The sequence below is a fragment of the Martes martes genome (genome assembly GCF_963455335.1).
Source record: "Martes martes genome assembly, chromosome: 15".
In the NCBI taxonomy this organism is placed as follows: Eukaryota; Metazoa; Chordata; class Mammalia; order Carnivora; family Mustelidae; genus Martes; species Martes martes.
Window position 1 is genome coordinate 57,760,328 of NC_137903.1, and position 26,995 is coordinate 57,787,322.

General features: G+C 45.5%; 1 protein-coding gene across 1 annotated transcript in view; it reads left to right on the forward strand.

The window, feature by feature from the left end:
- Positions 1-26,995, forward strand: part of LOC308355959 (kinesin-like protein KIF28P) — a gene marked incomplete at its 3' end in the record, with an annotated part of 58,072 nt that overhangs the window by 14,840 nt on the left and 16,237 nt on the right. Inside the window, exons 3-15 of the mRNA XM_080824510.1 lie at positions 410-613; positions 1,997-2,032; positions 5,074-5,298; positions 14,307-14,461; positions 18,173-18,284; positions 19,582-19,649; positions 20,993-21,102; positions 21,412-21,534; positions 21,649-21,770; positions 23,055-23,145; positions 24,339-24,393; positions 25,527-25,650; positions 26,764-26,908. Coding sequence (XP_080680636.1) covers positions 410-613; positions 1,997-2,032; positions 5,074-5,298; positions 14,307-14,461; positions 18,173-18,284; positions 19,582-19,649; positions 20,993-21,102; positions 21,412-21,534; positions 21,649-21,770; positions 23,055-23,145; positions 24,339-24,393; positions 25,527-25,650; positions 26,764-26,908 — 1,570 coding nt within the window. The remainder of the gene's footprint in view (positions 1-409; positions 614-1,996; positions 2,033-5,073; positions 5,299-14,306; positions 14,462-18,172; positions 18,285-19,581; positions 19,650-20,992; positions 21,103-21,411; positions 21,535-21,648; positions 21,771-23,054; positions 23,146-24,338; positions 24,394-25,526; positions 25,651-26,763; positions 26,909-26,995) is intronic.

The window sequence follows — 26,995 nt, forward strand, 5'->3', positions numbered from 1 at the left end:
CAGAGGACTAAAATTAGTGCAGTCATTTTGTGATGTTATTGTTTGGAGTCAAGAGCAATGAGACGGTAGAAGATGCTTTCACCGGTCTCTGTCCCCTGGCTCCTTGAAACTATTGTCTAATTGCTGAATTTTGAAGACTGAGCCAGGCTAGGTTTGGACCAGGCTGTGAGATGCATGGATCCGCTATTGGACACTGAACAGGCGAAGATCCATGGTGATCGGTACCTTCCAAATTGCCAACTCCCTTTTTGGTCTCCAGTTTTATGCCGCTGGTGCTAAGATAGCATTGGAGTTTTCCATCAAACACGCAGCATGGTACTAAGCAAGTCATCAAAACCAGAATATTTATTATGTTAAGGGTATTGCGAAAAGGCCATGCTGAACGCGGTGTCTGTGATCTTCTTTCCAGACAGATGTTTTCCACGATCTCGGCCGGGGGATTCTGGACAGCGCGTGGCAAGGCTATAATACCACCCTCCTAGCCTATGGCCAAACTGGCTCTGGGAAAAGCTACTCCATGGTTGGGTTTGGTGCAAACAAGGGTATCATTCCAAAGGTGTGCGAGGAGCTCTTTCAAGCAATTGAGAAGAGGGAGGGAAATGAAGAATACCAGGTATGCATGATCCGAAAATCCCTTCTTTGAGGAATTTCATTTTTCATTTTGGAAATTTCTGGCTCCAAACAATCAGCCTATTTCAGGATAGTGTTAATTTTCCATACCCAAGTCTTCCCAGGATTTCAAGATCAGATTGCCACTAACTAGAATGTTGACCTTTTCTGGTTCTATGGAGGCAAACCCAAGACAGTAATTTTGAAAAGCACTTTGAGTAGCCTAGCAGCAGACGTCTTAGAAGCTAATACTCATGAGGGATTGTTGCTGAGGCTGATCCAACAAGACCCTCACTGACTCGCCTGTGGTTTCCTTTACTCCTCCTCTTCTACCAAGGCTGTGGGTGTGCGCTCATTTTCATTTCTTTCTTTTCTTTTCTTTTTTTTTTTTTTAGTAGGCTCCACGCCCCTGGAGCCTGATGCGGGGCTCAAACCTGAGATCAAGACCTGACCTGAGACCAGGAGTCAGATGTTTAACCAACTGAGCCACCCAGGCGCCCCCGTGGCCTCCTGTTTTTTTTCATGGAGAGCATTCTTTCTCTTTCCGAAACTATGAATTACAGGACTTTCAAGAACACTCTCTTCTACTCCATGTATCGCCTGCTTTCCTGGAGTTCCTTTTTTCTACTGTTTGTTTGATCTCTCATATTGGAGGCTTTCTTTGTCTGCTAACATTGGTTTAAAGCATGCGACACCCAAGCTCGTTGGAAGCTCTGGGGACATGAGAGGTGACGGAAGACCCGCCACCGGGAGACAAAAGCCACAAGCCTGCCAGAAGGTGGTGGCAATTATCAGTATCTCAAGGCCTTTTCTCTAGGCTGGAGCCATTCCGACTCCTCCAGCCTCCCCCTTAAGGGGAGTCGGCTGGTCCGGAAATATTCTAGAAGCACAGTAGGGTAAAGACTGGTCTTTTTCTCTATAATGTTCAGATTGGGGGTGAGCAATAATGACCTTTTTCTATTGCCAATCTAGACCGAAACACACACACACAGGGTTGTATATGCTTTTAACCTATATTAAGAACTTTTCCATAGCGTCAAAGTTATGTGAGAATTTCTTATTGCATGTGAATCAGAACTTGCTCTATTTGTAAATGATTTTATTTATTCATCTGGGAGAGAGCACAAGTAAGGGGAACAGCAGACAGAGGGAGAAGCAGACCCCCCACTGAGCGGGGAGACGGATGCAGGTCTCGATCCCAAGACCCTGGGATCATGACCGGAGCCAAAGGCAGATGCTTAACCGACTGAGCCACCCGGGGCCCCAAGCATTACTATATTCAATATTAGCTTCTCCCTTTGTTGGAAATTTATGTTGTTCCTATATGACTTTCTTCCCCAAAGATGAGGTTCCAGAGAAGATTAACTCTATGTTCTTTTCTCTACAGGTTACGTTCAGTATGTTGGAAATTTACAATGAGCAGGTAACATTGATTCTATTCTCTGGCACACACACCTATGGGACTCTGCAGCGGGATACCTACCAGAGCCTCCCCTCCCCCACCCTAAGATAAAGTCACAACTCTGTAGCCTGGCACGGACTACAGCCCTCACCTCCCTCTCTACCTCTTGCCCCTTAATCTCCACTCACTCTGTGCTTCTGCCATATAAACGTCTTCCTCTCCGGAACATGTCATTCTTTCCAACATCTACCCTTCTCTGACCCTGGAATTCTTCCCCTACCCGTATCAGTTGACCTCAGCCGGCATGGGGGGCAGAGGAGATGGCAAACTATGTTTTCAAAGGACCAGATGCTGTCTGCTGAAACTATTCACCTCTGTCCCCTAAGCAAATGGAGTATGGCGGGGTCCCAGTGGGGGACCGTTCTTGGACGCTAAAACTGGAATGGCACATAATTTTTGATGTGGAGCCGAGGGCCAACGGTCAAGAAAGAATTCTTGAGCTGCTTTTGGTGCAAAGAGGTGCTTTCGTAAGAGCAGAGGGACAGGACTTGAGGGTGGAAAGAGCTACCCCAGGGCTATGAGGAGTGACTGATCATGGACTTCTCTCAGTGGGGGTTAAGGACAGCATAAACCTCTAAGGAATTTGTGCATGTTAGAAGGAAGGCCTCCAGGACCTTGGAGGGCTAGCGAGTGTTAAGATAAGGTTGCTTTTAGTCTTTAAAGAAACATCAACATTAAGACGGCCGGCTGTGAGTTCCTTGGGGAATGCCGTGAGTTCCTTGGGGAATGCCGCACTCAGCAACTTGGGCTCCAAGTTGTAAGAAAGAAGTTGCTGTGGCCTATGTCAAAGAGGTTACTGCCTGTGTTTTTCTCTAAGATTCTTATGGTTTCCTGTCTCATGTTTATGTCTTTAATCCATTTTGAATTTATTTTTGTGTATCATGTAAGAAAGTGGTCCAGTTTCATTCTTCTGCGTATTTTTGTCCAATTTTCCCAAAATTATTTGTTGAAGAGACTGTCTTTTTCCCACTGGATATTCTTTCCTGCTTTGTTGAAGATAAATTAGCCATATAGTCGCTGGTTCCCAATGGGTTTTTCTGTTAAGGTCACTGATTAAGTTTCTATTTCTTTCAAGTTGCTAAGGCTTGGAAGACAGTGTGGCTCCTTTATCTCATACCAATAACTTTGGGAGGACAATTTCCTTTGTTACCCAGTTCTGGTGGGCATCTCACTGTGGTCTCCCTACTGATATCTGTTTATGATGATAATCTGTACGGAATTCTGTATCCTCATCTCTAAAATAAGAACACTGGACATCCTAAGAATCTTTCCACTTCTCATATTCCTTGACTCTCTGGTATTTCCCCGTTAGGTACTTCAACGGTCAATTAAAATGAAGTTTATTAGGTACTTCTAATGTTTTGGACATCATACTAGACTCTGAGGATGAGTTAATCCTTAGACTTAATTCCCACCATAGAGAAGTCTGGTGGGAGCTATAACACTTTTCAGACAGTGATGTGCTCCATGAATGGCGAGGAGCAAGGGGCAGAGAGGAGGGAGTGCATGACTACCTGGGATGTTTGACAGCAATGGTCAATGCTGGACTTGGACTGGACTTCGAGAAATGTGTAGGAGGGTTGGGGGCACAGACAAGGGCATTTTAGTCAGGAATAGTTGTAACTAGTCAAAAAATACATGAAAGTTCATGGTGGTTAAAGGAAGAGTCAGTACCCTGCATAGCCAGATTTGGATATATGGCAGGGTCATCAGGAGATGAAGCTGAAGATAGGCTCTGCCAAAAGGAAAGAGCCTTTGTCCTGGCAATAGTGGAGAATCTTTGGAGGATTTTACAGGGAAATCAGGTAATCAGATTGGGTTCTAGAAGAGTTCTCTAGGAGCAGATTGGAGTTGGATTTGAAGGTGTACCAAATAGAGGCAGAGTTAGAGGATTCCCAGGAAAGCCCGGTGAGTGAGGAAGGCCTTGTGATAATCACCAATTTTGATCTCCAGGCACAACATGGAAGGTTCTGGCACCAGGATCCACCCCCATCTCTGGGTGCCCATACTTCCACTCCACGCAGATAAATCTACTTACTTTTTCTAATAAGACTTACTCGGTCCTATCTTCAGCCTTAGATGTTCCTTCCAACAATTTGTACATTAGAGGAAGGGCTTCCTAGCTACACCAGAAGTGACCTCCATTTGGATGTCTCCTTATCTCTGGCACCTTCTGTCCACTGTCTTAGTCTGGCTTGCCCAAACTTCAATCTGTGATCTTTCCTTGGCTCTAGGATGAAAAGCCATAGAATATCGGAGTGGGGAAGATCTCAGAGATAACTTAATTCACCCTCTCCTATTATGAACACTCAGAAAGTAAGAGATTTTCCAAAGCTTTACCAGGTTAGAGGCAGAGCCAGGACTGAGAACCCAGGTCTTAGGGCTCCCAGTTCAGACATCTCTGTACCATGTAACACCACCCCTCTGGGGCCTTTGGCTCTACCACAACCCCACAGTAGGACCTACTTAGCCTTGTCAGAAGTGGCTTTTCTTGGGCGAGAGACAACATGGGCTTTCACCCAAAGCCATGGTCTAGGTGTGACATCTCACCAGTCTCCAATAATAAGATCTGAAGAATCACCCACGTTCTCCTAACATTATTTGTTAGCCTAGCTCTGGTTACACTGTTCTGTCAAAATTCATTCGCTGAGTGCCTCTTCTACATTGGGAACCAGGTCAGGATCTACCAGTAAAAGGCCCTGGTCCCACCCAAAGGGAATTCACAGGCTTGTTGAAGTGCTTTAGGTACTAGAAAATACTAGAACTGAGTTTTTAAAAAATTCTACTTATTACAACAGGTTTCCCTCCTGTTTGCCATTCCCCTATTTCTGACTTACCTAAATTATGAGCTTGTGTGGTGCCTACAGAAATTTAACATTTTCTCATTCATGTAGTAAGTTTTGGTTGAGTACTAAATATATTCTAGGCAGAGGTGTAACCATGAAGTAAATAGAAATCCCTGTCTTCCTGAAGTTTACTTTATTTATTCTCTTTTTCCACAGATAAGAGACTTGCTGTCTAGAACGAAGAAACCTGGGGGACTAAAAGTGAGGGAAGATCAACAGCTGGGCTTTTATGTGGATGGCCTGAAGTCAGTGCCCTGTGAGAACTATGCACAGATTGAAAGACTGATGGAACAAGGGACAAAAGTAAGGACCACAGCATCGACCAACATGAACGCCAGCAGCAGCCGGTCTCATATGGTTATCACCATTCAGTTCAAGCAGGTGAGACTGATGGGAAGGCGGCTGTCCCAGTTTCCCACCAAGCGTGGTCCATGGGAAGGGGTCCCAGTGGCATGAAGAGTTGGTGAGTATTAAGAAATCCTTTCCGATTTGATCTATGGATTAAGGTGGCTACTTCCAACCATGGGCTACATGGTCAGAAAGAGAAGTGAGGGACTTTCTCTTTTCCTACCTGCCCACATCCCTGTTCCACCCAGGTTCCCCGGGATGATGAAGACCAGCTTTCAGATCCGTGAGCCTAGAGAACCACCAGATGCTGATCAACCCTTCTGATACTTGGAAGTAGCAAAATAAGGTCTCTGAAACTAGCTAATCCATGTAACTCTCCACTAAGTAGAATTTTTTACAAAACTGAGCATATGTTTTTTCCTCCTTACTTCTTGGTAGATATCAGAGAGTAAACTCTACATCATCACCAGTTTGATTCAGAAATACTTATTTTCAAAGCCTGGGTAAACATTACAGTCAGTTATGATTTCCCCACCTCTGTTCCCTAAGCCACAGTCCTAATAAATAGATAGAATGGTGATAAATGAAGATTACCCTGCTTTAACCAGGAATAGTAGGAAAATACTGGACTGTATCTCTTTGTTCAACAGCTTTGAAACTTTAGGAAATCACTTACTCATCTTTAGTCTCAGTTTACTATTCTGTAGAATGAGACAAATAGCTATTGTACAGGAGTGCTGGGAAGCCTAGAGAAGTACCTGCATTTTAAAGAACTTTGAAGGCTAACTGGAAAGATGGTAGAGAGGGCTCTGAGCTCACCTCCCTCCACCGACACACAGAGACAACAGCTATGCATAATCCAGCTCACTCTGGAAACGACCTGAAGACTGACAGAACAGCTCTTTCACAGCTAAAGACATAATGAGAAGCCCACATTGAGAAGGGTAGGAGGGGCAGAGATATAGTTGGAAACTAATCCCCAGGCACAGCGACCCTCAAAGAAGGAGGATATCATAGGCACAAGGTATTTCTTGAGGAGCCAGGGTATCAAGCTTTACACGAGGCACCCCCTGCCCTGGAGACCTGCACCAGAAAGACAAGCCTGATAACATCAGTCTTTGAAAAGTAGTGGACTCAACTCTAGGAGAGGCAGACGGCTATAAGAAACTGACAGTCCACTCCCAAAGGGCCAGTGCACTATACCATGCACTGTGAGACCGAGCACAGAAGCAGTAGTCTAGAAAGTGCCTGGGTTATACACGAAGAAGATTTATTGACTAATTTTGGGGCATGTGCCAGAAGATCAGGATTTGTAGGAGCTTTCTCAAGGAACAAGAGTACTGGAAGGTACAATTTTTCTTGACCTCCTTCTGCCTAGCTGGTCCATCCTTGAGGGAGCCAATTCTGATACTCTCCACCCACCTTCTTCATACTGTTTGCCCCCACTCCCAGTGTTCCCCTGTGGACACACCCCACCCACCCATCCCTGAAGGCAACCCTCCAAAGAGACTCTTTCCCCAAGGAGGAGGGGAGCCAGGCTTGGCCACAGCACACCTGTAGCAGCTACAGCCCAGCCTCTCAGCAAGCTGTCCTGGGGGCCAGCTTTGCCCATCAGCACACCCACAGTAAGTGCAGCCAGTCACACAGGGGGTGCACACAGCCCACACCACAGACATCCCTGAAGTGCCTGATTCTGCTGACCGGCAGGGGGTGCAGGGGGTATTGGATTGTGCTGCTGGGTTCCCACAAGATGCCTTCTACACAAGGCACTACTGTCAGGACCAGGAGACATAGTTAACCTACCTAATACACAGAAAAAAAACGAAGGGTCAGACAGAATCGTGAGACAGAAAAATATGCTACAAACAAAAGAATGGGACAAAACACCAGTAAAAGAATGAAACAAAATGGAAATAAGCAATCTGCCTGATAAAGAGTTCAAAGTGGGACAAGTGCTCCGTAGACTGAAGATGAGAGTGGATGAGCTCAGTGAGAACTTCAACAAAGAAATATAAAAAGAACCAATCATAGCTGAGTAATATGATAATTGAAATGGAAAAGACACTAGGAGGAATCAACAGCAGAGTGGAGGTTGGAGAACAAGAGATCAGCGATCTGGAAGACAGGGTAGTGGAAAGCACCCTGCTGAACAGCAAGTATTAAAAAAGTAAGTTTTTAAAATGAGCATCAGTTGTAAGACCTCTGGGACAACATCCCAGAGGTCATACTAACATTTGCATTATCAGGGTCTCAGAAAGAGAAGAGAGAGAAAGAGAGAAAAAATGTATTTGAAGAAATAATACTTGCAAACATCCCTAACCTTGGGGGAAAAAAACAAACATCCAGGTCCGGGAAACACAGAGATCCCCAAACAAGGTGAACCCAAGGGGCTCCATACTAAGACACATAATAATTAAAATGTCAAGAATTAATAACAAACGGAGAATCTAAAGGACAGCAATATTAGAAAAGTAAATTGCTATATACAAGGGAAACTCCATAAGACTATCAGCTGATTTTTCAGCAGAAACTTGGCAGGCCAGAAAGGAATGCCATGAGTAATTCAAAGTGCAGAAAGGGAAAAAATTACAACCAATCTCTACCCATCTAGGTTATGATTCAGAATTGAAGGAGAGATAGTGTTTCCAGGACAGGGGCACACGGTTAAGCATCTGCATTCAGCTTGGGTCATGATCTCAGGGTCCCGGGATCGAGCCCCACGTCAGACTCCCTGCTCAGCAGGTAGTCTGCTTCTCCCTCTCCCTCTGCATCTACCCCCTGCTCATGCTTGCTCTCTCTCAAATAAACAAACAAACAAACAAACAAACAAGTTTCCCGGACAAACAAAATTAAAGGAAATCATTACTATTACACTGGCCTTACAAGAAATGTCAAAGTTACTTCTTTAAATGGAAAAGAAAAGGCTCTAACAAGAAGAAAACTGTGCAAGGGGAAAAATGTCACTGGCAAAAGCAAACATATAATAAAGGTGATAAGTCCATCATTTCTAAAGCTAGTATGAAGGTTACAAGGCAAAGGTAGTAACATTAATTATATAATGCGAAAGTCAGTTAAGGGATACATAACATTAAAAAATTTAAAATGTGTCACCATATACATAAATCATGCAGGGGGAGGAAAAATGTAGAGCTTTTCAAATGTCTTTGAACTTTAGCAATCATCAACTTAATACAGACTGTTATTTACATTGAATATTACATGTATACCTCATGGTGACCAAAACTTATAAGATACAAAAAAAGTAAAGAGAAAGGAATCCAAGCATAACACTAAAGAAAATTATCGAATCACAAAGAAAGAGAGCAAGAGAAGAACAGAACAGAGAGAAAGCAGTTAACAAAACAGCAAGAGATACATACCCATCAATAATTACCTTAAATGTAAATGGACTAAATGGTCCAATCAAAAGTCATGGGGTGACAGAATGGATTAAAAAAACAACAAGACCCATGTATATGCTGCCTACAGGGATTCACTTCAGACATAAAAACACAGACAGACTGAAAGGGAAAAGACGGAAAAAAATATTCTATGCAAATGGAAGCAAAAAAAAAAAATGTGAGGGTAGACAAACTGACCTTAAAACAAAGACTGTGGGACACCTGGGTGGCTCAGTGGGTTAAGCATCTGCCTTTGGCTCAGGTCATGACCCCAGGGTCCTGGGACTGAGACCGGCATCAGGCTCCCTGCTCAGCAGAAAGGCTGCTTCTCCCATTCTCACACCTCCTATTTCTCTGTCAAATAAATAAGTAAAATCTAAAGAAAAAAAAATCTTTGGAATGGAGCAAAAGCACTTCTAAGAGGGAAGTTTATAGTGACACAAACCTACATCAAGAAATGAGAAAAATGGGGCGCCTGGGTGGCTCAGTGGGTTAAAGCCTCTGCCTTCGGCTCAGGTCATGATCCCAGGGTCCTGGGATCAAGCCCCGCATGGGGCTCTCTGCTCAGCGGGGAGCCTGCTTCCTCCTCTCTCTCTCTGCCTGCCTCTCTGCCTACTTGTGATCTCTGTCAAATAAAAATAAATAAAATCTTAAAAAAAAAAGAAATGAGAAAAATATTCAATAAACAATCTAACCTTATACCTAAAGGAACTTAAAAAAGAAGAACAAAAGCCAGACTTAGTAGAAGGAAAGAAATAATAAAGATTAAAGTCAAAATAAATGAAATAGAGGCTAAAAAAAAAAAAGTATCTATGAAATTAAGAGCTGATTCTTTGAAAAGATAAAAAAATTGATAGACTTTTAGCCAGACTCATCAAGAAAAAAAGAAGACCCATATACATAAAATCAGAAATGAAAGAGAAGTTCAACAGACATCACAGAAACACAAAAGATCAGGGCACCTGAGTGGTTCAGTTGGTTAAGCATCTGCCTTCGGCTCAGGTCATGATCTCAGGGTCCTGGGATCGAGTCCTGCATTGGGCTCACTGCTCAGCTGGGAGTCTGCTTTTCTCTCTGCTTGTGCTCGTTTTCTTACTCTCTCTCTCTCTCAAATAAGTAAATAAATCTTAAAAAAAAAGAAATACAAAGGATTATAAGAGACTACTACAGAAGATTATACACCAACAAACTGGACAACCTAGGAGAAATGGATAAATTCTTAGAAACATACATCTACCATACAAACATGCAAACATTCCAATCTTCCAAGCAAAACAGGAAGAAATAGAAAATCTGAACAGACCAATTACTAGTAACAAAAGTGAATTGGTAATCAAAAAATTCCCAACGAACAAAAGTACAAGACCAGATGGCTTCATAGATGAGTTCTACCAAACATTTATTTTTTTTTAAGATTTATTTATTTTAAAGAGAGAATGTGTGTGCGTGTAAGAGCAAGCATGATTTGGGGGAAGGGCAGAGGGAGAGGGAGAGGGAGAGAATCTCCAGCAGACTCTCCTCTGAGCATGGTGCCCAACTCAGGACTTGATCTCACAACCCTGAATCTTGACTTGAGCCAAAATCAAAAGTCAGACACTGAACTGACTGAGCCACCCTGGTGTTCCTCTACCAAACATTTAAAGAAGTGTTTAATATCCTTTTCAAACTATCCCCAAAAATAGGAGAGGAAAGAAAGCTTCCAAATTCACATGATAAGACCAGCATTACCCTGATGCAAAACAAAACAAACAAAAAAAATTACAGATCAATATTCCTGATGAACACAGATGCAAAAATCTTCAACAAACAAATTCAATCATACATTAAAAGTATCATTCCCCACAAATCCAGTGGGATTTATTGCAGGGATGCAAGGATGGTTCCATATTTGCAAATCAATCAAGGAGAAGCACCACATTAACAAAATGAAGGATAAAAATTATATGATTATCTTAATAGACACAGAAAAAAGCCTTTGACAAAACATGTGTTCATGATGAAAAAACTCTCAATAAAGTGGGTTGAAAGGGAACATTTCAATGTACATAATAAAGTCCATATGTACCAAACCCACAACCAACATCATAGTCAATGGTGAAAGACCAAAGGCTTTTCCTCTAAGATCAGGAACAAGGCAAGGATATCCATTCTTGTCACTTTTATTCAACAAGTACTGAAGTCCTAGCCAAAGCAATCAGATGATCAGACATGAAAAGGAATAAAAGGCATCCAATTAAGTAAGGAAGAAACAAAATTTTCATTATTTGCAGGTAAAATGATATTACACATAGAATACTCTAAAGATTACCAAAACACTATTAGAATAAATGAAATCAATAAAGCCTCAGGATACAAAATTAATACACAAAAATCTATAGATTCTTTTTTCTATACGTTAATAATGAACTAGCAGAAGGAAAAATTAAGAGAACAATTCCACTTACAATTCTATCAGAAAGAATAAAATACCCAGGAGTAAATTAAACTAAGGAGGTAAAGGTAAAAGAAATGTCCTCTGAAAACTCTAAGACATTGATAAAAGAAATTGAAGAAGATGCAAATAAATGGAAAGACATTCCATGCTCCTGGGTTGGAAGAACAAATATCGTTAAAACGTCTATACTAAAATCCAAAGTGAGCTACAGATTCAACGCAATCCCCATCAAAATACCAATACTATTTTTTTATAGAGTGAATAATCCTAAAATTTGTATGGAACCACAAAAGACTCCAAATAGCCAGAGAAATCTTAAGAGGAATAGAGGTGGAGGAATTGCAATCCTACATTCTAACCTACACTGCAAAGCTATAGTAATCAGGACAGTGTGGTACTGGCACAAAAACAGACACATAGATCAATGGAACAGAACAGAGAGCCCAGAAATAAACCCACACGTCTATGGTCAATTATCTATAACAAAGGAGGCAAGAATATACAATGGGAGAAAAGACAATCTCTTCAATAGCGGTGGGAAAACTAGCCAGCTATGCGCAAAATAATGAAACTGGACCACTTTCTAACACCGTACATGACAATAAATTCAAAATGGATTAAAGACCTAAAAGTGATTGCTGAATCTATGTAAAGAAAAAATAAAGCATCGGCAGTAAATGCTCAGAAGACAGTCTTAGCGATATTTTTCTGGATATATCTCCTCAGACAAGGGAAACAAAAGCAACAATAAACAGTTGGGACTATATCAAAATAAAAAAGGTTTTGCACAGCAAAGGATCCCATCAACAAAATGGAATGCAACCTACAGAATGGGAGAAGATATTTGCGAATTACATACCCAATAAGGGGTTAGTATCCAAAGACACATAAAGAATTTATACAAATCAACATCAAAGTCAAAACAAAAAACAGTCCAGTTTAAAAACTGGACAGAGGATCTGAATAGACATTGTTCCAAAGAAGACTGATACAGATACATGAAAAGATGCTCAACATCACTCATCACCAGGGAAATGCAAATCAAAACCACAATATGAAATATCAACTCCCACCGGTCAGAATGGCTAAAATCAAGAAATCACAAGTGTTGGCGAGGATGTGGAGAAAGGGGAATGTCCGTGCCCTGCTGGTGGGAATGCCAACTAGAGCAGCCATTGTGGAAAACGGTGTGGAGGTCCTCCAAAAAATTAAAAATAGAAACACCACGTCGATCTAGTTATTCCTCTGTTGAATACTTGCCCAAAGAAAATGACAAAACTATTTGAAAAAGATACATGTATCTCTGTATTTACTGCAGCACCATTTACCAGAACCAAGACACAGAAACAACCTGAGTGTTCATTGATACCATATGGTATATATACTCAATAGAATATTACCTTGCTTTAAAAAAGAATGAAATCATGCCTTTCAGGATAACATGCATGGACCTAGAGGGTATTAGGCTAAGTGAAGTAAGTCAGACACAGAAAAAAAATACCATATGACTTCACTTGTATGTGGAGTCTTAAAACACAAGACAAATGAGCAAAGAGACACAAATAGAAACAGACTCATAAATACAGAGAGCTGGTGGTTGCCAGTGGGGAGGGTTTGGAGGGATGGGTGAAAGAGGTGAAGGGGATTAAGAGGTACAAACTTCCAGGTATAAAAGAAGTAAGTCACAAGGATGAAATGTACAGCATAGAGAATGCAGTCAGTAATATTGTAATGACATTGTATAGAGACAGACGATAACTCCACTCATCACGGTGAGCATTTTGTAACATATATAATTGTCGAATCACTATGTTGTACACTGGAAACTAATGTCATGTCCCATGTCACCTGTGCTTCGATTAAAAGTAAAAAAAAAAAAAAAAAAAAAAAAGGGGGGCCCCCAGGTGGCTCAGCTGGTTAAGTGTCTGATCCCTGGTTTCGGCTCAGGTTGTGATCTCAAGATTGTGAGATCGAGCCCTGTGTGGGGCACCGCACTCAGCGGGGAGTCTGCTTAAGATTCTCTCTCTCTCTGCCCCCCCACCTCTCTCATGGGTGCACACTCTCTCAGATAAATACATCCTTTTTTTTTAAGTAAAAAAACTAAAGATTGTCATAAACTTTAAGTACTATTCAGATGATTTTGTATTAGTTAACATTCATAAACTTTACATATGGTTTGCCCTTTTTTAACTTGATATTTTAGAGGCAAGGGAAGAAATCCACTGGAAAAAAATGTATGTAGCAATCTAGCATTACGCTCACTATTGGTGTCAGTAATGATATTAACATCTGTTACTGTATGTGGGGCACAGCTAGAACCGTTACTTCTCTTATTTGTTACCCTCCTAACACCCAAATAATACGTTTATGATTCCTGTTTTCCAATTAAGACAGTTGCAATCCTGAAAAGCTAGTTCTCACAGTCATGTAACTAACAAGGGATCTGTCACATTCTAAAATCCATGTTCTTTTCCCCTCCCTGCGTGACCACACTGTCCCAAACAGTTCCTTATTTTGCAGATTTCCCAGTATTCAAATGTTTGATCACAGAAATACTAGAGCAGTAATTGGGATCTAATACACCATTGGAAATAGCTTTGCAAAATTGAGAAGGAGAAACTGAGACATTTGAGCCTGATGATGTATTAATGTTAAATGTCACTGTAAAGAAGACAGCCTTTTTTTTTTGAGAGAGAGAGAGAGAGGAGCGTGAGCAGGAGGTGGAGGGGGGAGGTAGAGAGAGGGAACATTAAGCAGCTCCTTGACCAGCGGGTAGTCTGACATGGGGCTTGTTCCCCCAACCTTGAGATCCTGACCTGAGCTGAAACCAAGAGTTGGGTGCTTAACTGACTGAGCCACCCAGGTGCCCCGAAGTAGCCTTTTAATTTGTAAATTTTATTATATATTTTTGAGTGTGAAGTATAATTAGAAAAAAATTTTCTTTAATTCCAAAAATTTTTTTTTATTATGTTAGTCACCATACAGGACGTCATTAGTTTTTGATGTCGTATTCCATGATTCATTGTTTGTGTATAACACTCAGTGCTCCATGCAATTCGTGGCCCCCCCTTAAAACCCATCACCGGGCTCACCCATCCCCCCACCCCCTTCTAAAACCCTCAGTTTGTTTTAAAGTGTGAACCACATGGACTTCATATGTAGCCTGCTGCCACTCTAATAGCATGACTTGTGGTGCTTTCCTACAGGTTTTCCTAGACAGACACCTCACCAAGCAGTCCAGTATTAATTTGGTGGATTTAGCAGGAAGTGAAAGGCAGAAATCTTCAGGATCTGAAGGAGACAGACTGAGGGAAGGATCACGAGTTAACTTAAGTTTAACCAATTTGGGAAATGTTATCAGGTAAATAATTGATGCATGGGTATTTATTTCTGCTGTAAAAATGACCTCAGAATTAAAAAAAAATCAGATTAATCATAGACCTCGGTTCATGACCCACTGTCATTGGCTCATACCTGGTCCTCCTATATATTTTATTTTAAACATATTGTTCTTGTTGTTGTTGTTTAAAGATTTTATTTGACAGAGAGAGACACAGTGAGAGAGTGAACACAGGCAGGGGGAGCGGGAGAGGGAGAAGCAGGCTTCCCTCCCAGCAGGGAGCCTGATGTGGGGCTCGATCCCAGGACCCTGGGGTCATGACCTGAGCTTACAGCAGACACCTAATGACTGAACCACCCCAGTGCCCCAACGTATTGCTTTTTAATAAAACTTAGAACACCAGTAAAGTCACCACCCAACCCAAGAAATAGTTGTTATTTCTCCTCTATGCTCTCCTTAGAGGTAGCCGCCATCTTGAATTTTGTTTATCCTCTCTCTGTCCCTCGCTCCCTTTCTTCTTTCACCCTTTCTTGTTTTATCACTTGTGACTATTATTAGTTTGTGACACTCATTTCTGAAATGTACAAAAAAGGTAAAATATTATAGGTTTTTAGATCTTGTTCTTTTTTAAATGATAAAAGTATAAATTATGTGAAGTACACAAATATTAAATGTTCAGTTTGGTGAATTTTTATATGTATATATCTTCGTGATCACCACTGAGCTCAAGATATAAAACATTCCCAAAGCCCAGAAAGTTCCCTCGTATCCTCCTCCTAGCTTTCACTCCCACCAAAAGAAATTGACCTTTGCCACTAAAAATTGGTTTTGCCTAAGACTATCTTGATTTTCATCTAAATGTGACGATTTTTTAAGAGGTCACACCGTCTTTTGCATCTGGCTAATTTCACTAAGGACTGTGTCTGTGAGACAAAGCCATATTTCTCATGTAATGTATTCACTCTTTTTCATTGCTATGTAGGATTCCATTGCAGAAAATATACCACAATTCATTTATCCATTCTCCCATTGATGGACATTTCGTTTGTATCCGGGTTTTGACTATTATGAATAATGTTGCTGTGAACATTCTTATACCTATGCTTTGGGGAAAACAATTTCTTATTCTCCTCAAGGATACATCAGGGAGTAGAATTGCTGGGATTGGCTTTTTCATCCAACATTATTAACAATAAGTGTCCATGTTATGTGGGGCATTGGTTAATTTGCCTTCTGTTCTGTCACTAAACATTGTGTCTATGAGACTCCCTATGGTAGTAGAAGTTATTATTTCTTTTTCATTATGATATAGTATTCCATTGTGGGTATACGCCATGATTTACTCATTTGTTCTCCTGTTGGATTGGCATTTTGGTTGTTTCCAGGTTTTGGTTATTTGCTATTATAAACAGTGCAATTATGAACATTCTTGTACAAATCACTGGGTATCAATATATTAAAGTTTCTCTTGAGTATAGACAAAGGACTGAAATTGTTGCATTATTTGTAAGGTGTGTGCAATAACTTTTTTTTTTTTTTGCAGTACCTAACTTTTGACAGTGGGGACAGATTATTTTCCAAGTGTTTGGGGCAATTTATACTCTCAGCAGCAATGTATAAAATATCCCACTGAGCCACATCTTTTCTAAGGCTTAGTATTGTCACACTTCTTGATATTTTCTGATTAAATGGTCTACCCGTGGTCTGGATATTCCTGGTTATTAGCAAGTTTGAGCAGCATTTAGTATGTTTACTGGCAAATATGTCTTCTCTCAAAATAACTTATGTTTGTCAGTTACCATCTTTTTATTGATTCTTAGGCATTCTTTACATGTTTCGTATTACTCTTTCCTCCAGGTATATAATAAATATCTTTTCCCAGCAGGTAGCTTGTCTTTTCACTTTAAGATATCTGTTGATGAGCAGAAATCATGGTAATGGTTTTTGCTTTGCATTTCTTGTGTCTTGTTTAAGAAAAGTAGAGTCCAAAAGGTATCTCCCTATGTTTTGCTTAATTTCCTGTCTGTCTGGAGTTGACATCTGTGCGTAGTTTAAGATAGGCATCCTTTTCATTATTTTTTCCTTACAGATTACCAATTTTTCCAGTTACACTTGTTGAACAGTTCCTCCTTTCCTTGGTGGATTTCCCGTGCTACCTCTGTCATAGATCAAAATTCAATACATTTTATTTAACTTTTTAATATGTTCAACTGGTTAAAGTCTAAATATTAATAAATGCTTCATCCTCTTCCTGAATAATACAAGGATCTCCAGGCTGCATTTGTGATTGTTGTTATGTATGTTAATTCTATTCTTCTTTAACCCCAAAGACATTATTACTATTTCTATTTTACATAGTGTTCACTCGTTAAATTACTCATGCCTTCTTAAACCTCAGAGCTGCTAAGATCAGTTTCCTCCTGGTGGAAGAATATTCTATAGAATTTCCTTCAGTGATCACCTGCTGATGGCAAATTCTGGTTTTGTTGAAATGTGTTTATTTCACCTCATTCTTGAAAGGTAATTTTGCTGGGTATATAATTCTAGATGTGCAGTATTTTCTTTCAGCTCATTAAGGTTACAGTTTCCTGTTTTCTGCTGGTGGTCTAATGGCTATTTCCTTGAAGAAAATCAATCTTTCCCCTTAGCTGCTTTTAAGCTCTTTTGTTTTGATGTTCTCCAATTTCATTATGTTGCACTTGAGTGTGAATTTATTTATTCTGCTTGGAATTCCCTGGCTTCCATAGCTCTATAGATTAGTGATTTTCATCGGGACTGGAAAGTTCTCAGCCAGTACTTCTCATGCACTGTCTGTCCCATTTATTTTCTCTCTTCTCTTCTGGAACTTCCATCAGACCATTTAAATCTTCTCGCCTGTCCTCCAAGACTCTTAACCTTCCTCGCTTGTTTGCCATCTCTGGGTGTCTCTGGGCTGCAATCCAGTTCATCTCTTTTGAGCTATCTAGTTCACTAATTCCAGTTATAGCAGTGTCTAACTTGCTGTTAAACCTGTCTGTTGTATTTTTCATTTCAATTACTGTATTTCTTTCTTCCTAGAAGATCATTTTGTTTCTTTCCCCAGTCTGCTAGATTCACTCTATAAATTCCTTGTCACTATTGGTGATTATAATTTCCCATCGATAGGATTGCCTCCCTTCTCCTCCCCGCTCTGGTCAGGGACAACACCGTGGTGTCTGCAGTCCCCTGGAGTGGGGTGGGGACTGGCACTTTTGCTTATTCACACTTTCTCTGGTGCCTTGTCATATGGGGGTCCTAACTTTATGGGCTCTTCTGAGGGAAGAATGAGAGAAAAGCAAGGAGAGGACTTAACCCCTTTCCCCATTCTGGTCTTTACACCTCTAGCTGGTCCCCTCTTCCTCAGACCAAAACTCTTCTTTGTACACAGACTTACAACAGCCTGCAGGTTCTTCGGGTTTTCCTCACAAGATTTAGCATGTCTGCTCCTCAGATCTAGGCTTCCCTGTCTGCCATGGTCTCTCTGTCAGGGTGAGCTCAGAAAGGGATCTGGTGGCCCATGTGGGTCACCATCTTGCTGCAACATCGTCATACAGAAGGTGTCTCAACTAGTGGATATTATTTAGAGTCATGTCTCAGGTTTATGGGGTCAAAGATGGGATCAGACAGGTGTTTCTGACTTATTCCCGGGGAGACAGATTTCGTCTTGACCTATTTTTTTTTAATCTGTTCTTTTGTATTTCCATTTTCATTCAGTGCCTTGGCTGACGCAGCCACGGGGAAGAGAGTCTTGCACGTTCCCTACAGAGACTCCGTCCTGACCAAACTTCTCCAGCCAGCTCTGGGCGGGAACAGCAGAACCGCTTTGGTAAAGTGACTTTCTTGCAGCATGTGAGACCGTCGCGGTGGTTGCTGTTGTCGTCACTGTTCCATCACAATTACGCTCTGTGCACTGTGACGTCACACTTTGCATTTACGTAATACATTCTTCCCTCGCTCGTGACTCCTGGAACTCTTTCTTCTGCAGTGTTCAAATATGGCTCGTTTTTGTTTTTTATTCATTCTCTTGTGTAGTTTTCAGGTTCTCTACGTGGAACATTACTGTTAGTATCCAGAAGAAACATATGAGTTTTCAAATCACACTGAGATGGTTGTACTGTTCTGAATTGGGGGTCATTTCAGGGCAGGACTGGAAGTCAGTCTGACCATGTGTGACCATGTGACACAAGGCAGGTATTTAAGCTGGAGAGGAGCTGAACTGTGTCACCTTAGCAGAGACTCCAGAGTCTTCCTAATGAATGCTGGCCAAGTGGGTACAATGTAGAATGTGTTAAAATCGGGATTCTCTGCCATTTGGCTCTGGGTGTGGGCAGGAACAAAGCCGGGCCAACTCTGCCTGCCTCCTGCCTGTGGTCCCGGTTGGGAGAGAAATGCTCACTGCCCGGCCGGTTCCGTGCACACTCTCCCAAATTCACAGCAGAAGACATCCTTATTTTCTATCACTGAGCCTTGCCTAAGCATTTAAAAATATTGTAACGTTTTTCTGGTTGTCTATCTGCCCGTGGGCCTCAATGGCAACATCCCCCAAGAACCTGGAATGAAAAAAGGGCCCATAAGATGCTCAGAACGTTAGACTACAAAGTCAAGTGCAGCGGGTCTGAGCCGGTGTGTGCAAACACTGGCAGACTTGCGTGTCTGTGGGGTAAGGTCCTGACTCAGGCTACGACGCTTTAACAGAGGTAGCCATGGTCGGGAGGAGGTTGGAGGTTCCTCAGAGAGCACCTGCAAAGCCAACATCCAACCACTCGGTCCTCTGTGCTCCGATCCTATTTCTGGCCCAAGTATCTTCACATTTCCTTTGCTTTATTTCTACAGTGGATCTACTAACCGTATTCCCTCGACAGTGTTGCTGTGTGTTGGGAATATGTGTCCTGTGTTTGTGTCGTGTATCTGAGGTGTCCGTGAGCTGCCTGTGTTGTGTGTGTGCGTGCGTGTGTGTGTTGGGGGGTACATGTGAGGTCGACATAGGCTGTAAACGTGGGTCGCGTGTGTTTTCCGAGTTGCAAAGCTTGAGCAATGGTGTAAATCACAAGATAGTCTGTGAACATCAGCTGCTACAACGCACCCCTCTAAAACCGCTCAGGCTAAGAGGCCATTCTTTACAGATTGCAGCCATAAGCCCAGCTGACCTCTGCTACGAAGAAACTTTGTCCACACTAAGATACGCGGAAAGGTACGCGTATGAGTGTCTACTATCGCTCGTGGCTCCCAGTTCTGAACCTGCCAGATTCTTCCAGTACCCTTCCACCTGACGGGTGGGCAGCTGGGGAAGAGGTCTGGGAGGAGGCAGGACAGAATGCTTCCTGGGGGACCCGGGGCCCCCCTGAGCCTGTCACTTGGTCGCTCCAGCTGCCTGAGAGAGGCACCGGGGGCTCCAAACAAGGGAGATGCGCCGATGCCAATCCTGATGTGACTGACATCGGTCTCCCTGTATTTTCCCACCCAGTGGCATGGCCATTCACACATTTCTCCCCTTGCCACGTGGCTCCCGGGGAGCACAGAGAAAGGCAGGCAGGGGCTCTTATGCTAATAATATGGGAGGCCCGGCTTTCCCCTGGGCTGGTTCTCATTTCTCCAGGCCCCACGCATACAGATGATCCTCTTCAGAGTATGTGGTCACTGGCATCTCCCCCCGGGGAGGGGCCATTATTGCCAGGTTCCTTCTGTCCAGCGAGGCCGGGAGCAAGTCTAGCCCAGGCAGGAGGCCACGGCCCAGACAGGTTCCTGCTTTTCAAGGCAGGCAATCTGGATCCTGCTTCTCTAGACCCTTTCAAGAAAGATGAGGGTACGGGGCAAAGGAGCCTCTAAGTAGCACCTGTCCTCCCCTTTCGGGTGGGAAGACACTGAGAAGCCCCCACCGAGACCCACCTGTCGGGTTCAGACGGGACCTTGGGATTCTGGGCCTCCCCACCCCTCAGCCGCGTCCCCTATCAAGGGAGGTCATTTCTCATCAGAGTCGGGGTGAAGAACCCAAGAGATCAGGCATGAGCCATGCCTGACACGGGGCGGCTGCTCAAAACGGCAGTTGTCACTGTCCCACCCAGGAGTGGCCCCTGGTCGGGAGGGAGGCTTGCGTTGCAAGGACACAGACTAGCATCTCCCTGCGCGGAGCAGCCTAGAGACCGTGTCACACGGTTGGACGTTTCTCCTGGCATCTGCACCGCGAGCTCACGTCTTTGGGTCGATTTTGTCTCTCCGCTCATCACATGCAAATCTGTTGCCCCAGATTTCACACGAGAGACGATGTGATGCGGAGGAGAAAACAGCACCCGAAAGTCCTGGGCTCACAGCCTGGCTCTGCCATGGGGCCGCGGGCCTTGGGGGCCAAGCCTTAGAGACCCTTCCCTTCCACACTGAAAGAAGTAAGGTGACCAGTTAGCCCATCGAAGCCCAGGATCCGCAGTCAAGCTCGAATTTCAGACGCGAGTCAGGAATGTGTTAGCTCTGCCGATTTCTGGCCGGTGCCCTGCAAAGTGGCCCAGGGCCTCAGTGTGTGTTCTTCTTTGCACACGGAAGGGCTAAAAAGATCCAGAACAAAGCTGTGGTCAACACCTCGATGCTGATGAGAGAGTCAAAGGCAGAGAACAGCAAAGCACTGCTTGCACGCGGAATTTCCAGGATGGCAGGTAAACTGAGTCTGGGCCCAGGCCAGCAGCAGGAAGGCCCGGAGCAGGAGGGAGGGAGGGACCCGCTGCAGGCTCAGCATGGGGCTTGGGGTCGGGGGACACCTGCTTGGAATCGCTGGCGCCCTAGCCCCGGCCAGGGCAGCCTCTGGGGACATTTTGGCCCTGGCCCTGGGGAAACACAATTTATTTTGAGGCAAATGCAGAGTCACATGCAATTGTAAGAAATAAAGGGCCCTGCCCCTCCTGGAGGGTCATTTTCAGTCTCATTTTTATTGCCATTTTTGTTCCGAAGCCATGGTTTCTCCCGAGACTACTCTTTTCTTCCCGGAATTGCATGGCAGCCATCTGACGTCGATTCTACTGATGGCCTCATGCAGTTAAATGATGTTCGACTCTCCAGAAACCTCAATGGCAGCACCCCGACCGGCACCAGTAATCCCTGGGGGCAGCAGAAGCACCCACGGCGCCCCAGCTGGTTTATTAGTTATTCTGCTCCTCGCCTTTGATATTGCCCATCTGGTGCTGAAATGCCTCCTCCCCTTCCAGAGTGGCCGTCCAGTCTTCTGGCCGGACAAGGTCCCAGGCCGCGGACAGACCAGCCGACCTGGGCGCTCCAGCTGCAGCAGGCTCGGGAAGAGTGGCGGCAGCAGTACCTGGCCATCGCGCAGGTGAGCCTCACTGCCTCCACCTGTGGAGGCCGACCCCCCTCGGGGACCCTCAGCCCCTTCCCAGATGTGCATGGCCGCCTGGGCCGCGCTCAGGTGGAGGATAAGGGTGGCTTCTGTTCCCAGTGAGTGTGTAGTACGGGAGATGTGCTGTGGGCAGGGACGAGAGGCAAGCAAGCCAAGAGGCTTGATGAGTGAGGCTGAGGGTAGATCCAAGGCTGCCCATAATTACAGTTTGCGGAGAATTTGAGGACCACGAACTGTCTTACGGGGACGGTATGATGCCCTGAACCCGGGTGTCTAGCGTGGCATTAGCTGCCGGTATCAGATCCTAAGTGGGCTGTCATGTGACTTTCACACGTGGGTCAGGGAGATGCCCGCTTAGTCCCCCATCCACGGCGCACTCCCACCATGACCTGGGCCCCCGAAGTCACAGGCTCTGCACGAACCCCAAGTCAGGGACCAGGCCCGGAGCCCTTGGGGAGAGGTGGCGTAGGTCCGGCCGGTCTTACGAAAGGCTCGTGAAGCCTGGCATAGAGGTGAGCCTTGGGCTCAGGGAGCGCAGCTGGGGTGGGGGAGGGGGGATCTGCAGCACCAGGAGGCCAGGCCGAGTTGGGATCGAGGGTTCCAGAGGTGCAGACAGTAACAACAGAAAAGGATCTGACCCTCCTTACTCTCTATCAGAATTTCAAGATTTAAGTTTTCCTTGTGCCTTCACGGCATGGTCCAGGTCTGTCGATCCTCTAGAAGACCAAGACCCATTAGTACTGCACTCAGGGATGAAATGCATTCAGGTGACCAGGAGAGAGTCCTACAGCCTGTCACATTTTGTCATCAACATCTGTTGACAAGTAGGGGGAGCATGAGATGTAGGGGAACAGGTTTAACGGAGGCCTGGGGAAGGATGAGGCGGGGGAGGCAGCTGCCTGGGGCCTGGAGATGGCAGGGGGTGCGGTGTGGGGGGCGGGGGTGCAGGGCAGGAAGGAGATGTCAGGGTGGAAGGGGCCGATGCAGGGCAGCCGGGAAGGGAGAACAGAGCTGGGGACTGGCTACACTTTGCAACAGTCCCGTCCAGATGAACTCAGGCCCCCAACGACTGACCTGCCAAGGGTCTCACCCCTGCTCAGTCGAGCCCCCAGCCCCACTCGGCCTCCCTCGTCTGGATTCGCTTTACTGGGCGATTTGACAAGATGCATGGACCAATGGCTTTGGGAGCAAGCGGATAGGACAGGAATGCCACTCTCTCCAGAGCGTGCGAGCCCTGGGACCTCTCCGTGTCTCCTCCAGGAACGGCAGATGACCGAGACCTTCCCTCACCTCCTCAATGTCAACGAGGACCCGCAGCTCACGGGCATTCTCAAGTTCTTCATTCAGGCTGGTACTTACCACCCCCCCACCCGCCACCACCCCAACTCCCTCTGCACCTGCCCCTGCTTCTGGCTTCACGAGCACGTTTCTGTTCCTTTTGAATTTCTCTTTTTGTGGTAAATACACGCAACACAGAGCTCCCCATGCTGACCGTTGTTAAGTAGTTCAGGGACATTGGTGCATTCACAGTGCTCTGCATCCGTCACCCCCGATCCATCTCCAGAACCTTCCCTCTCCCCAAACAGAAACACTGACCCCAGTCAACAACTCTCAGCACCCCTCCCCCAGCCCCTGCACTTGTGACTACTCTAGGCACCCTGTGTAATTGGAATTGTACGATCTCTGTCATTCTGTGACTGGTATGTCTCGCTTAGCATAATGTCCTTGAGGTTCATTTATGTTGTAGCAGGTGTCAGATCTCCTTCCCTCCTTTTTTTTAATTTTATTTATTTTTTTAAGATTTTATTTATTTGACAGAGAGAGATCACAAGTAGGCAGAGAGGCAGGCAGGGAGAGAGGGGGAAGCAGGCTCCCTGCTGAGTGGAGAGCCTGATATGGGGCTCAATCCCAGGACCCTGAGACCATGACCCCAACTGAAGGCAGAGGCTTTAACCCATTGAGCCACCCAGGCGCCTCTCCTTCCCTCCCTCTTAAGGCTGAATAATTGTCCATAATATGTGTATACCACATTTTTTTTAATCTATTAAAACTTTGGAAAATGGCTTCGGTTTCATAGTAATGTCTGGCTTTCCACACCCTGGCCCTATGTGCACCCCAGGATAGGAGGGTGTTCATCCTGGATGGAAGTGGGGGGCAGCCCTCCAGGAGGGCCAGCGTGGTGCTCTGGGCCCTGTCCGGGGGTCAGTGACAGGACAGAGACATAGTGTCACAGACCAGGACCTGGAAACCAGGCTTCAGCCCATCTCCCAAGGCCCAGATGCAATAGTTTCTTCCCCCAGAATTCCACCCAGTAAGGTGGACTTTGAAAAAAGTTAGGAATATCTCCCAAAAAGGGCAGAAGGTGAAATAATTATCCCTAAGGCCGCATGGTGTGCGAGGACTTCTGACGGAAAATCCTAGTGGTAAAATCCCCTTGCACGATCCTCTTGGAGACGAAATAGCACGGCCCAATGTGTGACACGATCCCCCCTCAAGGTCAAATCCTGACAAACTGACAGACCAAGTATCCTCATTCTTTTCAAGGCTCATGTGACGCTGGTCGGGCTCCATCGAATGCCATCCTTCTTCAGGGTTTGGGGTGAGTCTACAAGAGCCATCTTTGCCCAGCAGGCGAGAGCTGTGACCAGTCAGCCCACAGGAGAGTCTCAATGTTGGTGTGGTCATTGCCAGGTCAGGCCACAGAGCCGGCTGGACCCCCCCAAACAAGAAAGTGCCAGACTGTCCCGGGATCCACTCCAGGGCTTGGGGAAGAAAGCCTCGTAAGGGCTTTCAAGCTCTCACGAAATCGCTGCTGCCCTCCGCCTGTCTCCTCGGCTCTGATGTGGGAGTGAGAGGAAGACCCGTGGCCAGACGCTGTATAAGAATTCTGCACGAGGGGACCCACGTAGATGACGCCCACCTCCAGTGGCTCACATCTTTTCTGGTCTTACCCACCAAAGCGACAGCACCCCAGATCCCTGTGCTCAGAGCCCTCCCTCACCAACTGGGCTGAGAGAAAGCCCAGCCTTTGAGGTGATCGCCTCTAAAAGGGGAGGCCCAGTGCCCCCTATGGCGGTCCCTGTGACCTCATAGCTGTCCCCTACCTCTGTGGCCTGCCCACGATTTCCAGCCAGGAGGCTCAATCAGCTCTTACGTACCTCCGCCCTCCCGAGCCAAAGTGCAGGGAGAGTAGGAGAGGGGACCTGTGCTGACCCTGCCCCGCCAGCCTCCAGGTCCCTTCTCCTGACTCATCCGGGGGACTCCCCCCCGCCCCGGCCTTTCCAAGTCTATAAATGGCCAAACTCCAGATGATCCGAGGTTAGAACCTTTCCCGCAGGATCCCTGGGCTCCGAGCAAACAAGAAATATGGATGTGCATGTGTCTCGACACCCAGAATGTTCCATGACAACCAAGGAGTCTAGGAACATTCTAGAACAGTTAAGCCGGTCATTCACGGCACACAAATAATATCTTGGGGGCAGCCAATCTGACACCTCTGACATCGTTCCCCAAGTCTTTAGCTGGGTTTGTATTAGAAGACCCAGAAATGGATCTAAACTTCTCTGGGGTATGAATTATTTTCATTCATTATTAGCCACCTGCCCCAGCATCCCCTCAAAAACATCTTTGCCACCGGAGGTCTTACTGAAGCAGGAAAGTGGGCAGAAAACCAGAATTGTTCACTAAAGTCATCACTATTGTGGCTCCTTAGACAAACTCTTGTCTTTTTAGAATTTCAGATAAACACGCTTCCTTCACCAATCTGGATGGGATAGTGATGGTCACGCCACACAGCAAATGCAAAGTTGTCGTTAATGGGGTGCCCATCATGACCAAGACGAAGCTGCAGCACCTGGTAACCTTTCCTGCCCGGTCACAGAATTCCCTAAGTCCCACCTGCGAGCTAGGAGAAGGGGATCTCGACAGGTGCCCCCAGCTCCCGCTGTGGCGAGGGCTGGGCAGGGCTGGGCACCAACCACCCCCCTGTCCTTCTGCTACAGTGTCATGATGGACATGGTTACGGCTTGGGGTTGGGAGATCTGATATTAATTCACTGTGTGTTCTTGGGCAAGTCACTTAACGTCTCTGGACTTCATCTATAAAACAGAAAGGAGCGAACTAAAAGTTCACCAAGACGCTTCCCATCTCTAACATTTTATGACATCTTAGACTTCTTCAACAACCTGGAACGGGGAGGGGCTACAGCACCTCACAGAGCCTGGGCTTTCCATCTTCTCCCCATGCCCCAGCCCGAGTCCCCAGCACCACAGGGACCCTCCCCAGCCTCCCTGTGACCCAATCCCCTCTTCAACCCATTCCTCACACCGTAGCCACAGAGAACCTTCTAGACAAGCTATTGGACCACGCCATCCTGGAAACCCTCAGTGACCACACTTTCGGACTCCTGTGTGCGCCGCCCCATCTCCCCCCCTCCTCCAGTCTCAATGCTCTGCACGAAGGTCACGCTGACCTTCTCTTGATTCTTTGGAACATCCCAGGCTCTGTTTGACAGCAGCCTTCCCTGCCTTGCTGAAACTTACCGCCCCTGACATCTTAGCTTAAATAGTGTACCTTGGGAGAGGACCACTCTGGTCCCTGGTACATGATAGGTCCCCTCACCCTTCTGCAGAAGCACCCCCCTTTCATTCAAGCCTCTCTCTCGGGCTGTTACACTATTCGTTTGTAAAGTCCTACATGGGAGGACCCAGCTCTGTTTGGTCCCCACTGGGATCCCCGGGTCAGAGCTCGGTGTGGGATACAGAAGTAATAAATGAAAGCATGCACACTAAAGCAAGGTGCCAACCTCTTCTTCCCGTCCATGGGTCTCTTCCCTCTCTGGGGAACTCGTGAAGGTCTTGGATTTAACACAGTCAGACTGGGCTTGGGGCCTTGGCTTCCCCTGGAGCAGGCTGATCCCGCACCCCTGGTCGCCACCCTTCTTCCCCTGAGCCACCTGTCTCCTCCCCAGGACCGCCTTATCTTGGGATCCAACAGCGCCTACCTCTACATTGGGTTTCCTTCAGAGCGAGGCAGTGAAGACTTGAGCAGGTTTGACTATGACTTTTTCCAGCTGGAGAGAGCGGCTGCAGAGGGAGTGAGCGTGGACAAGCTCGGTGAGCAGCCCTGGGCCCTGCCTTCTAGCATCTTCCGTGCACTGATGGGAAAGCCACTGCTTTCGCTGTGCACTCTCCTGCCTCCCT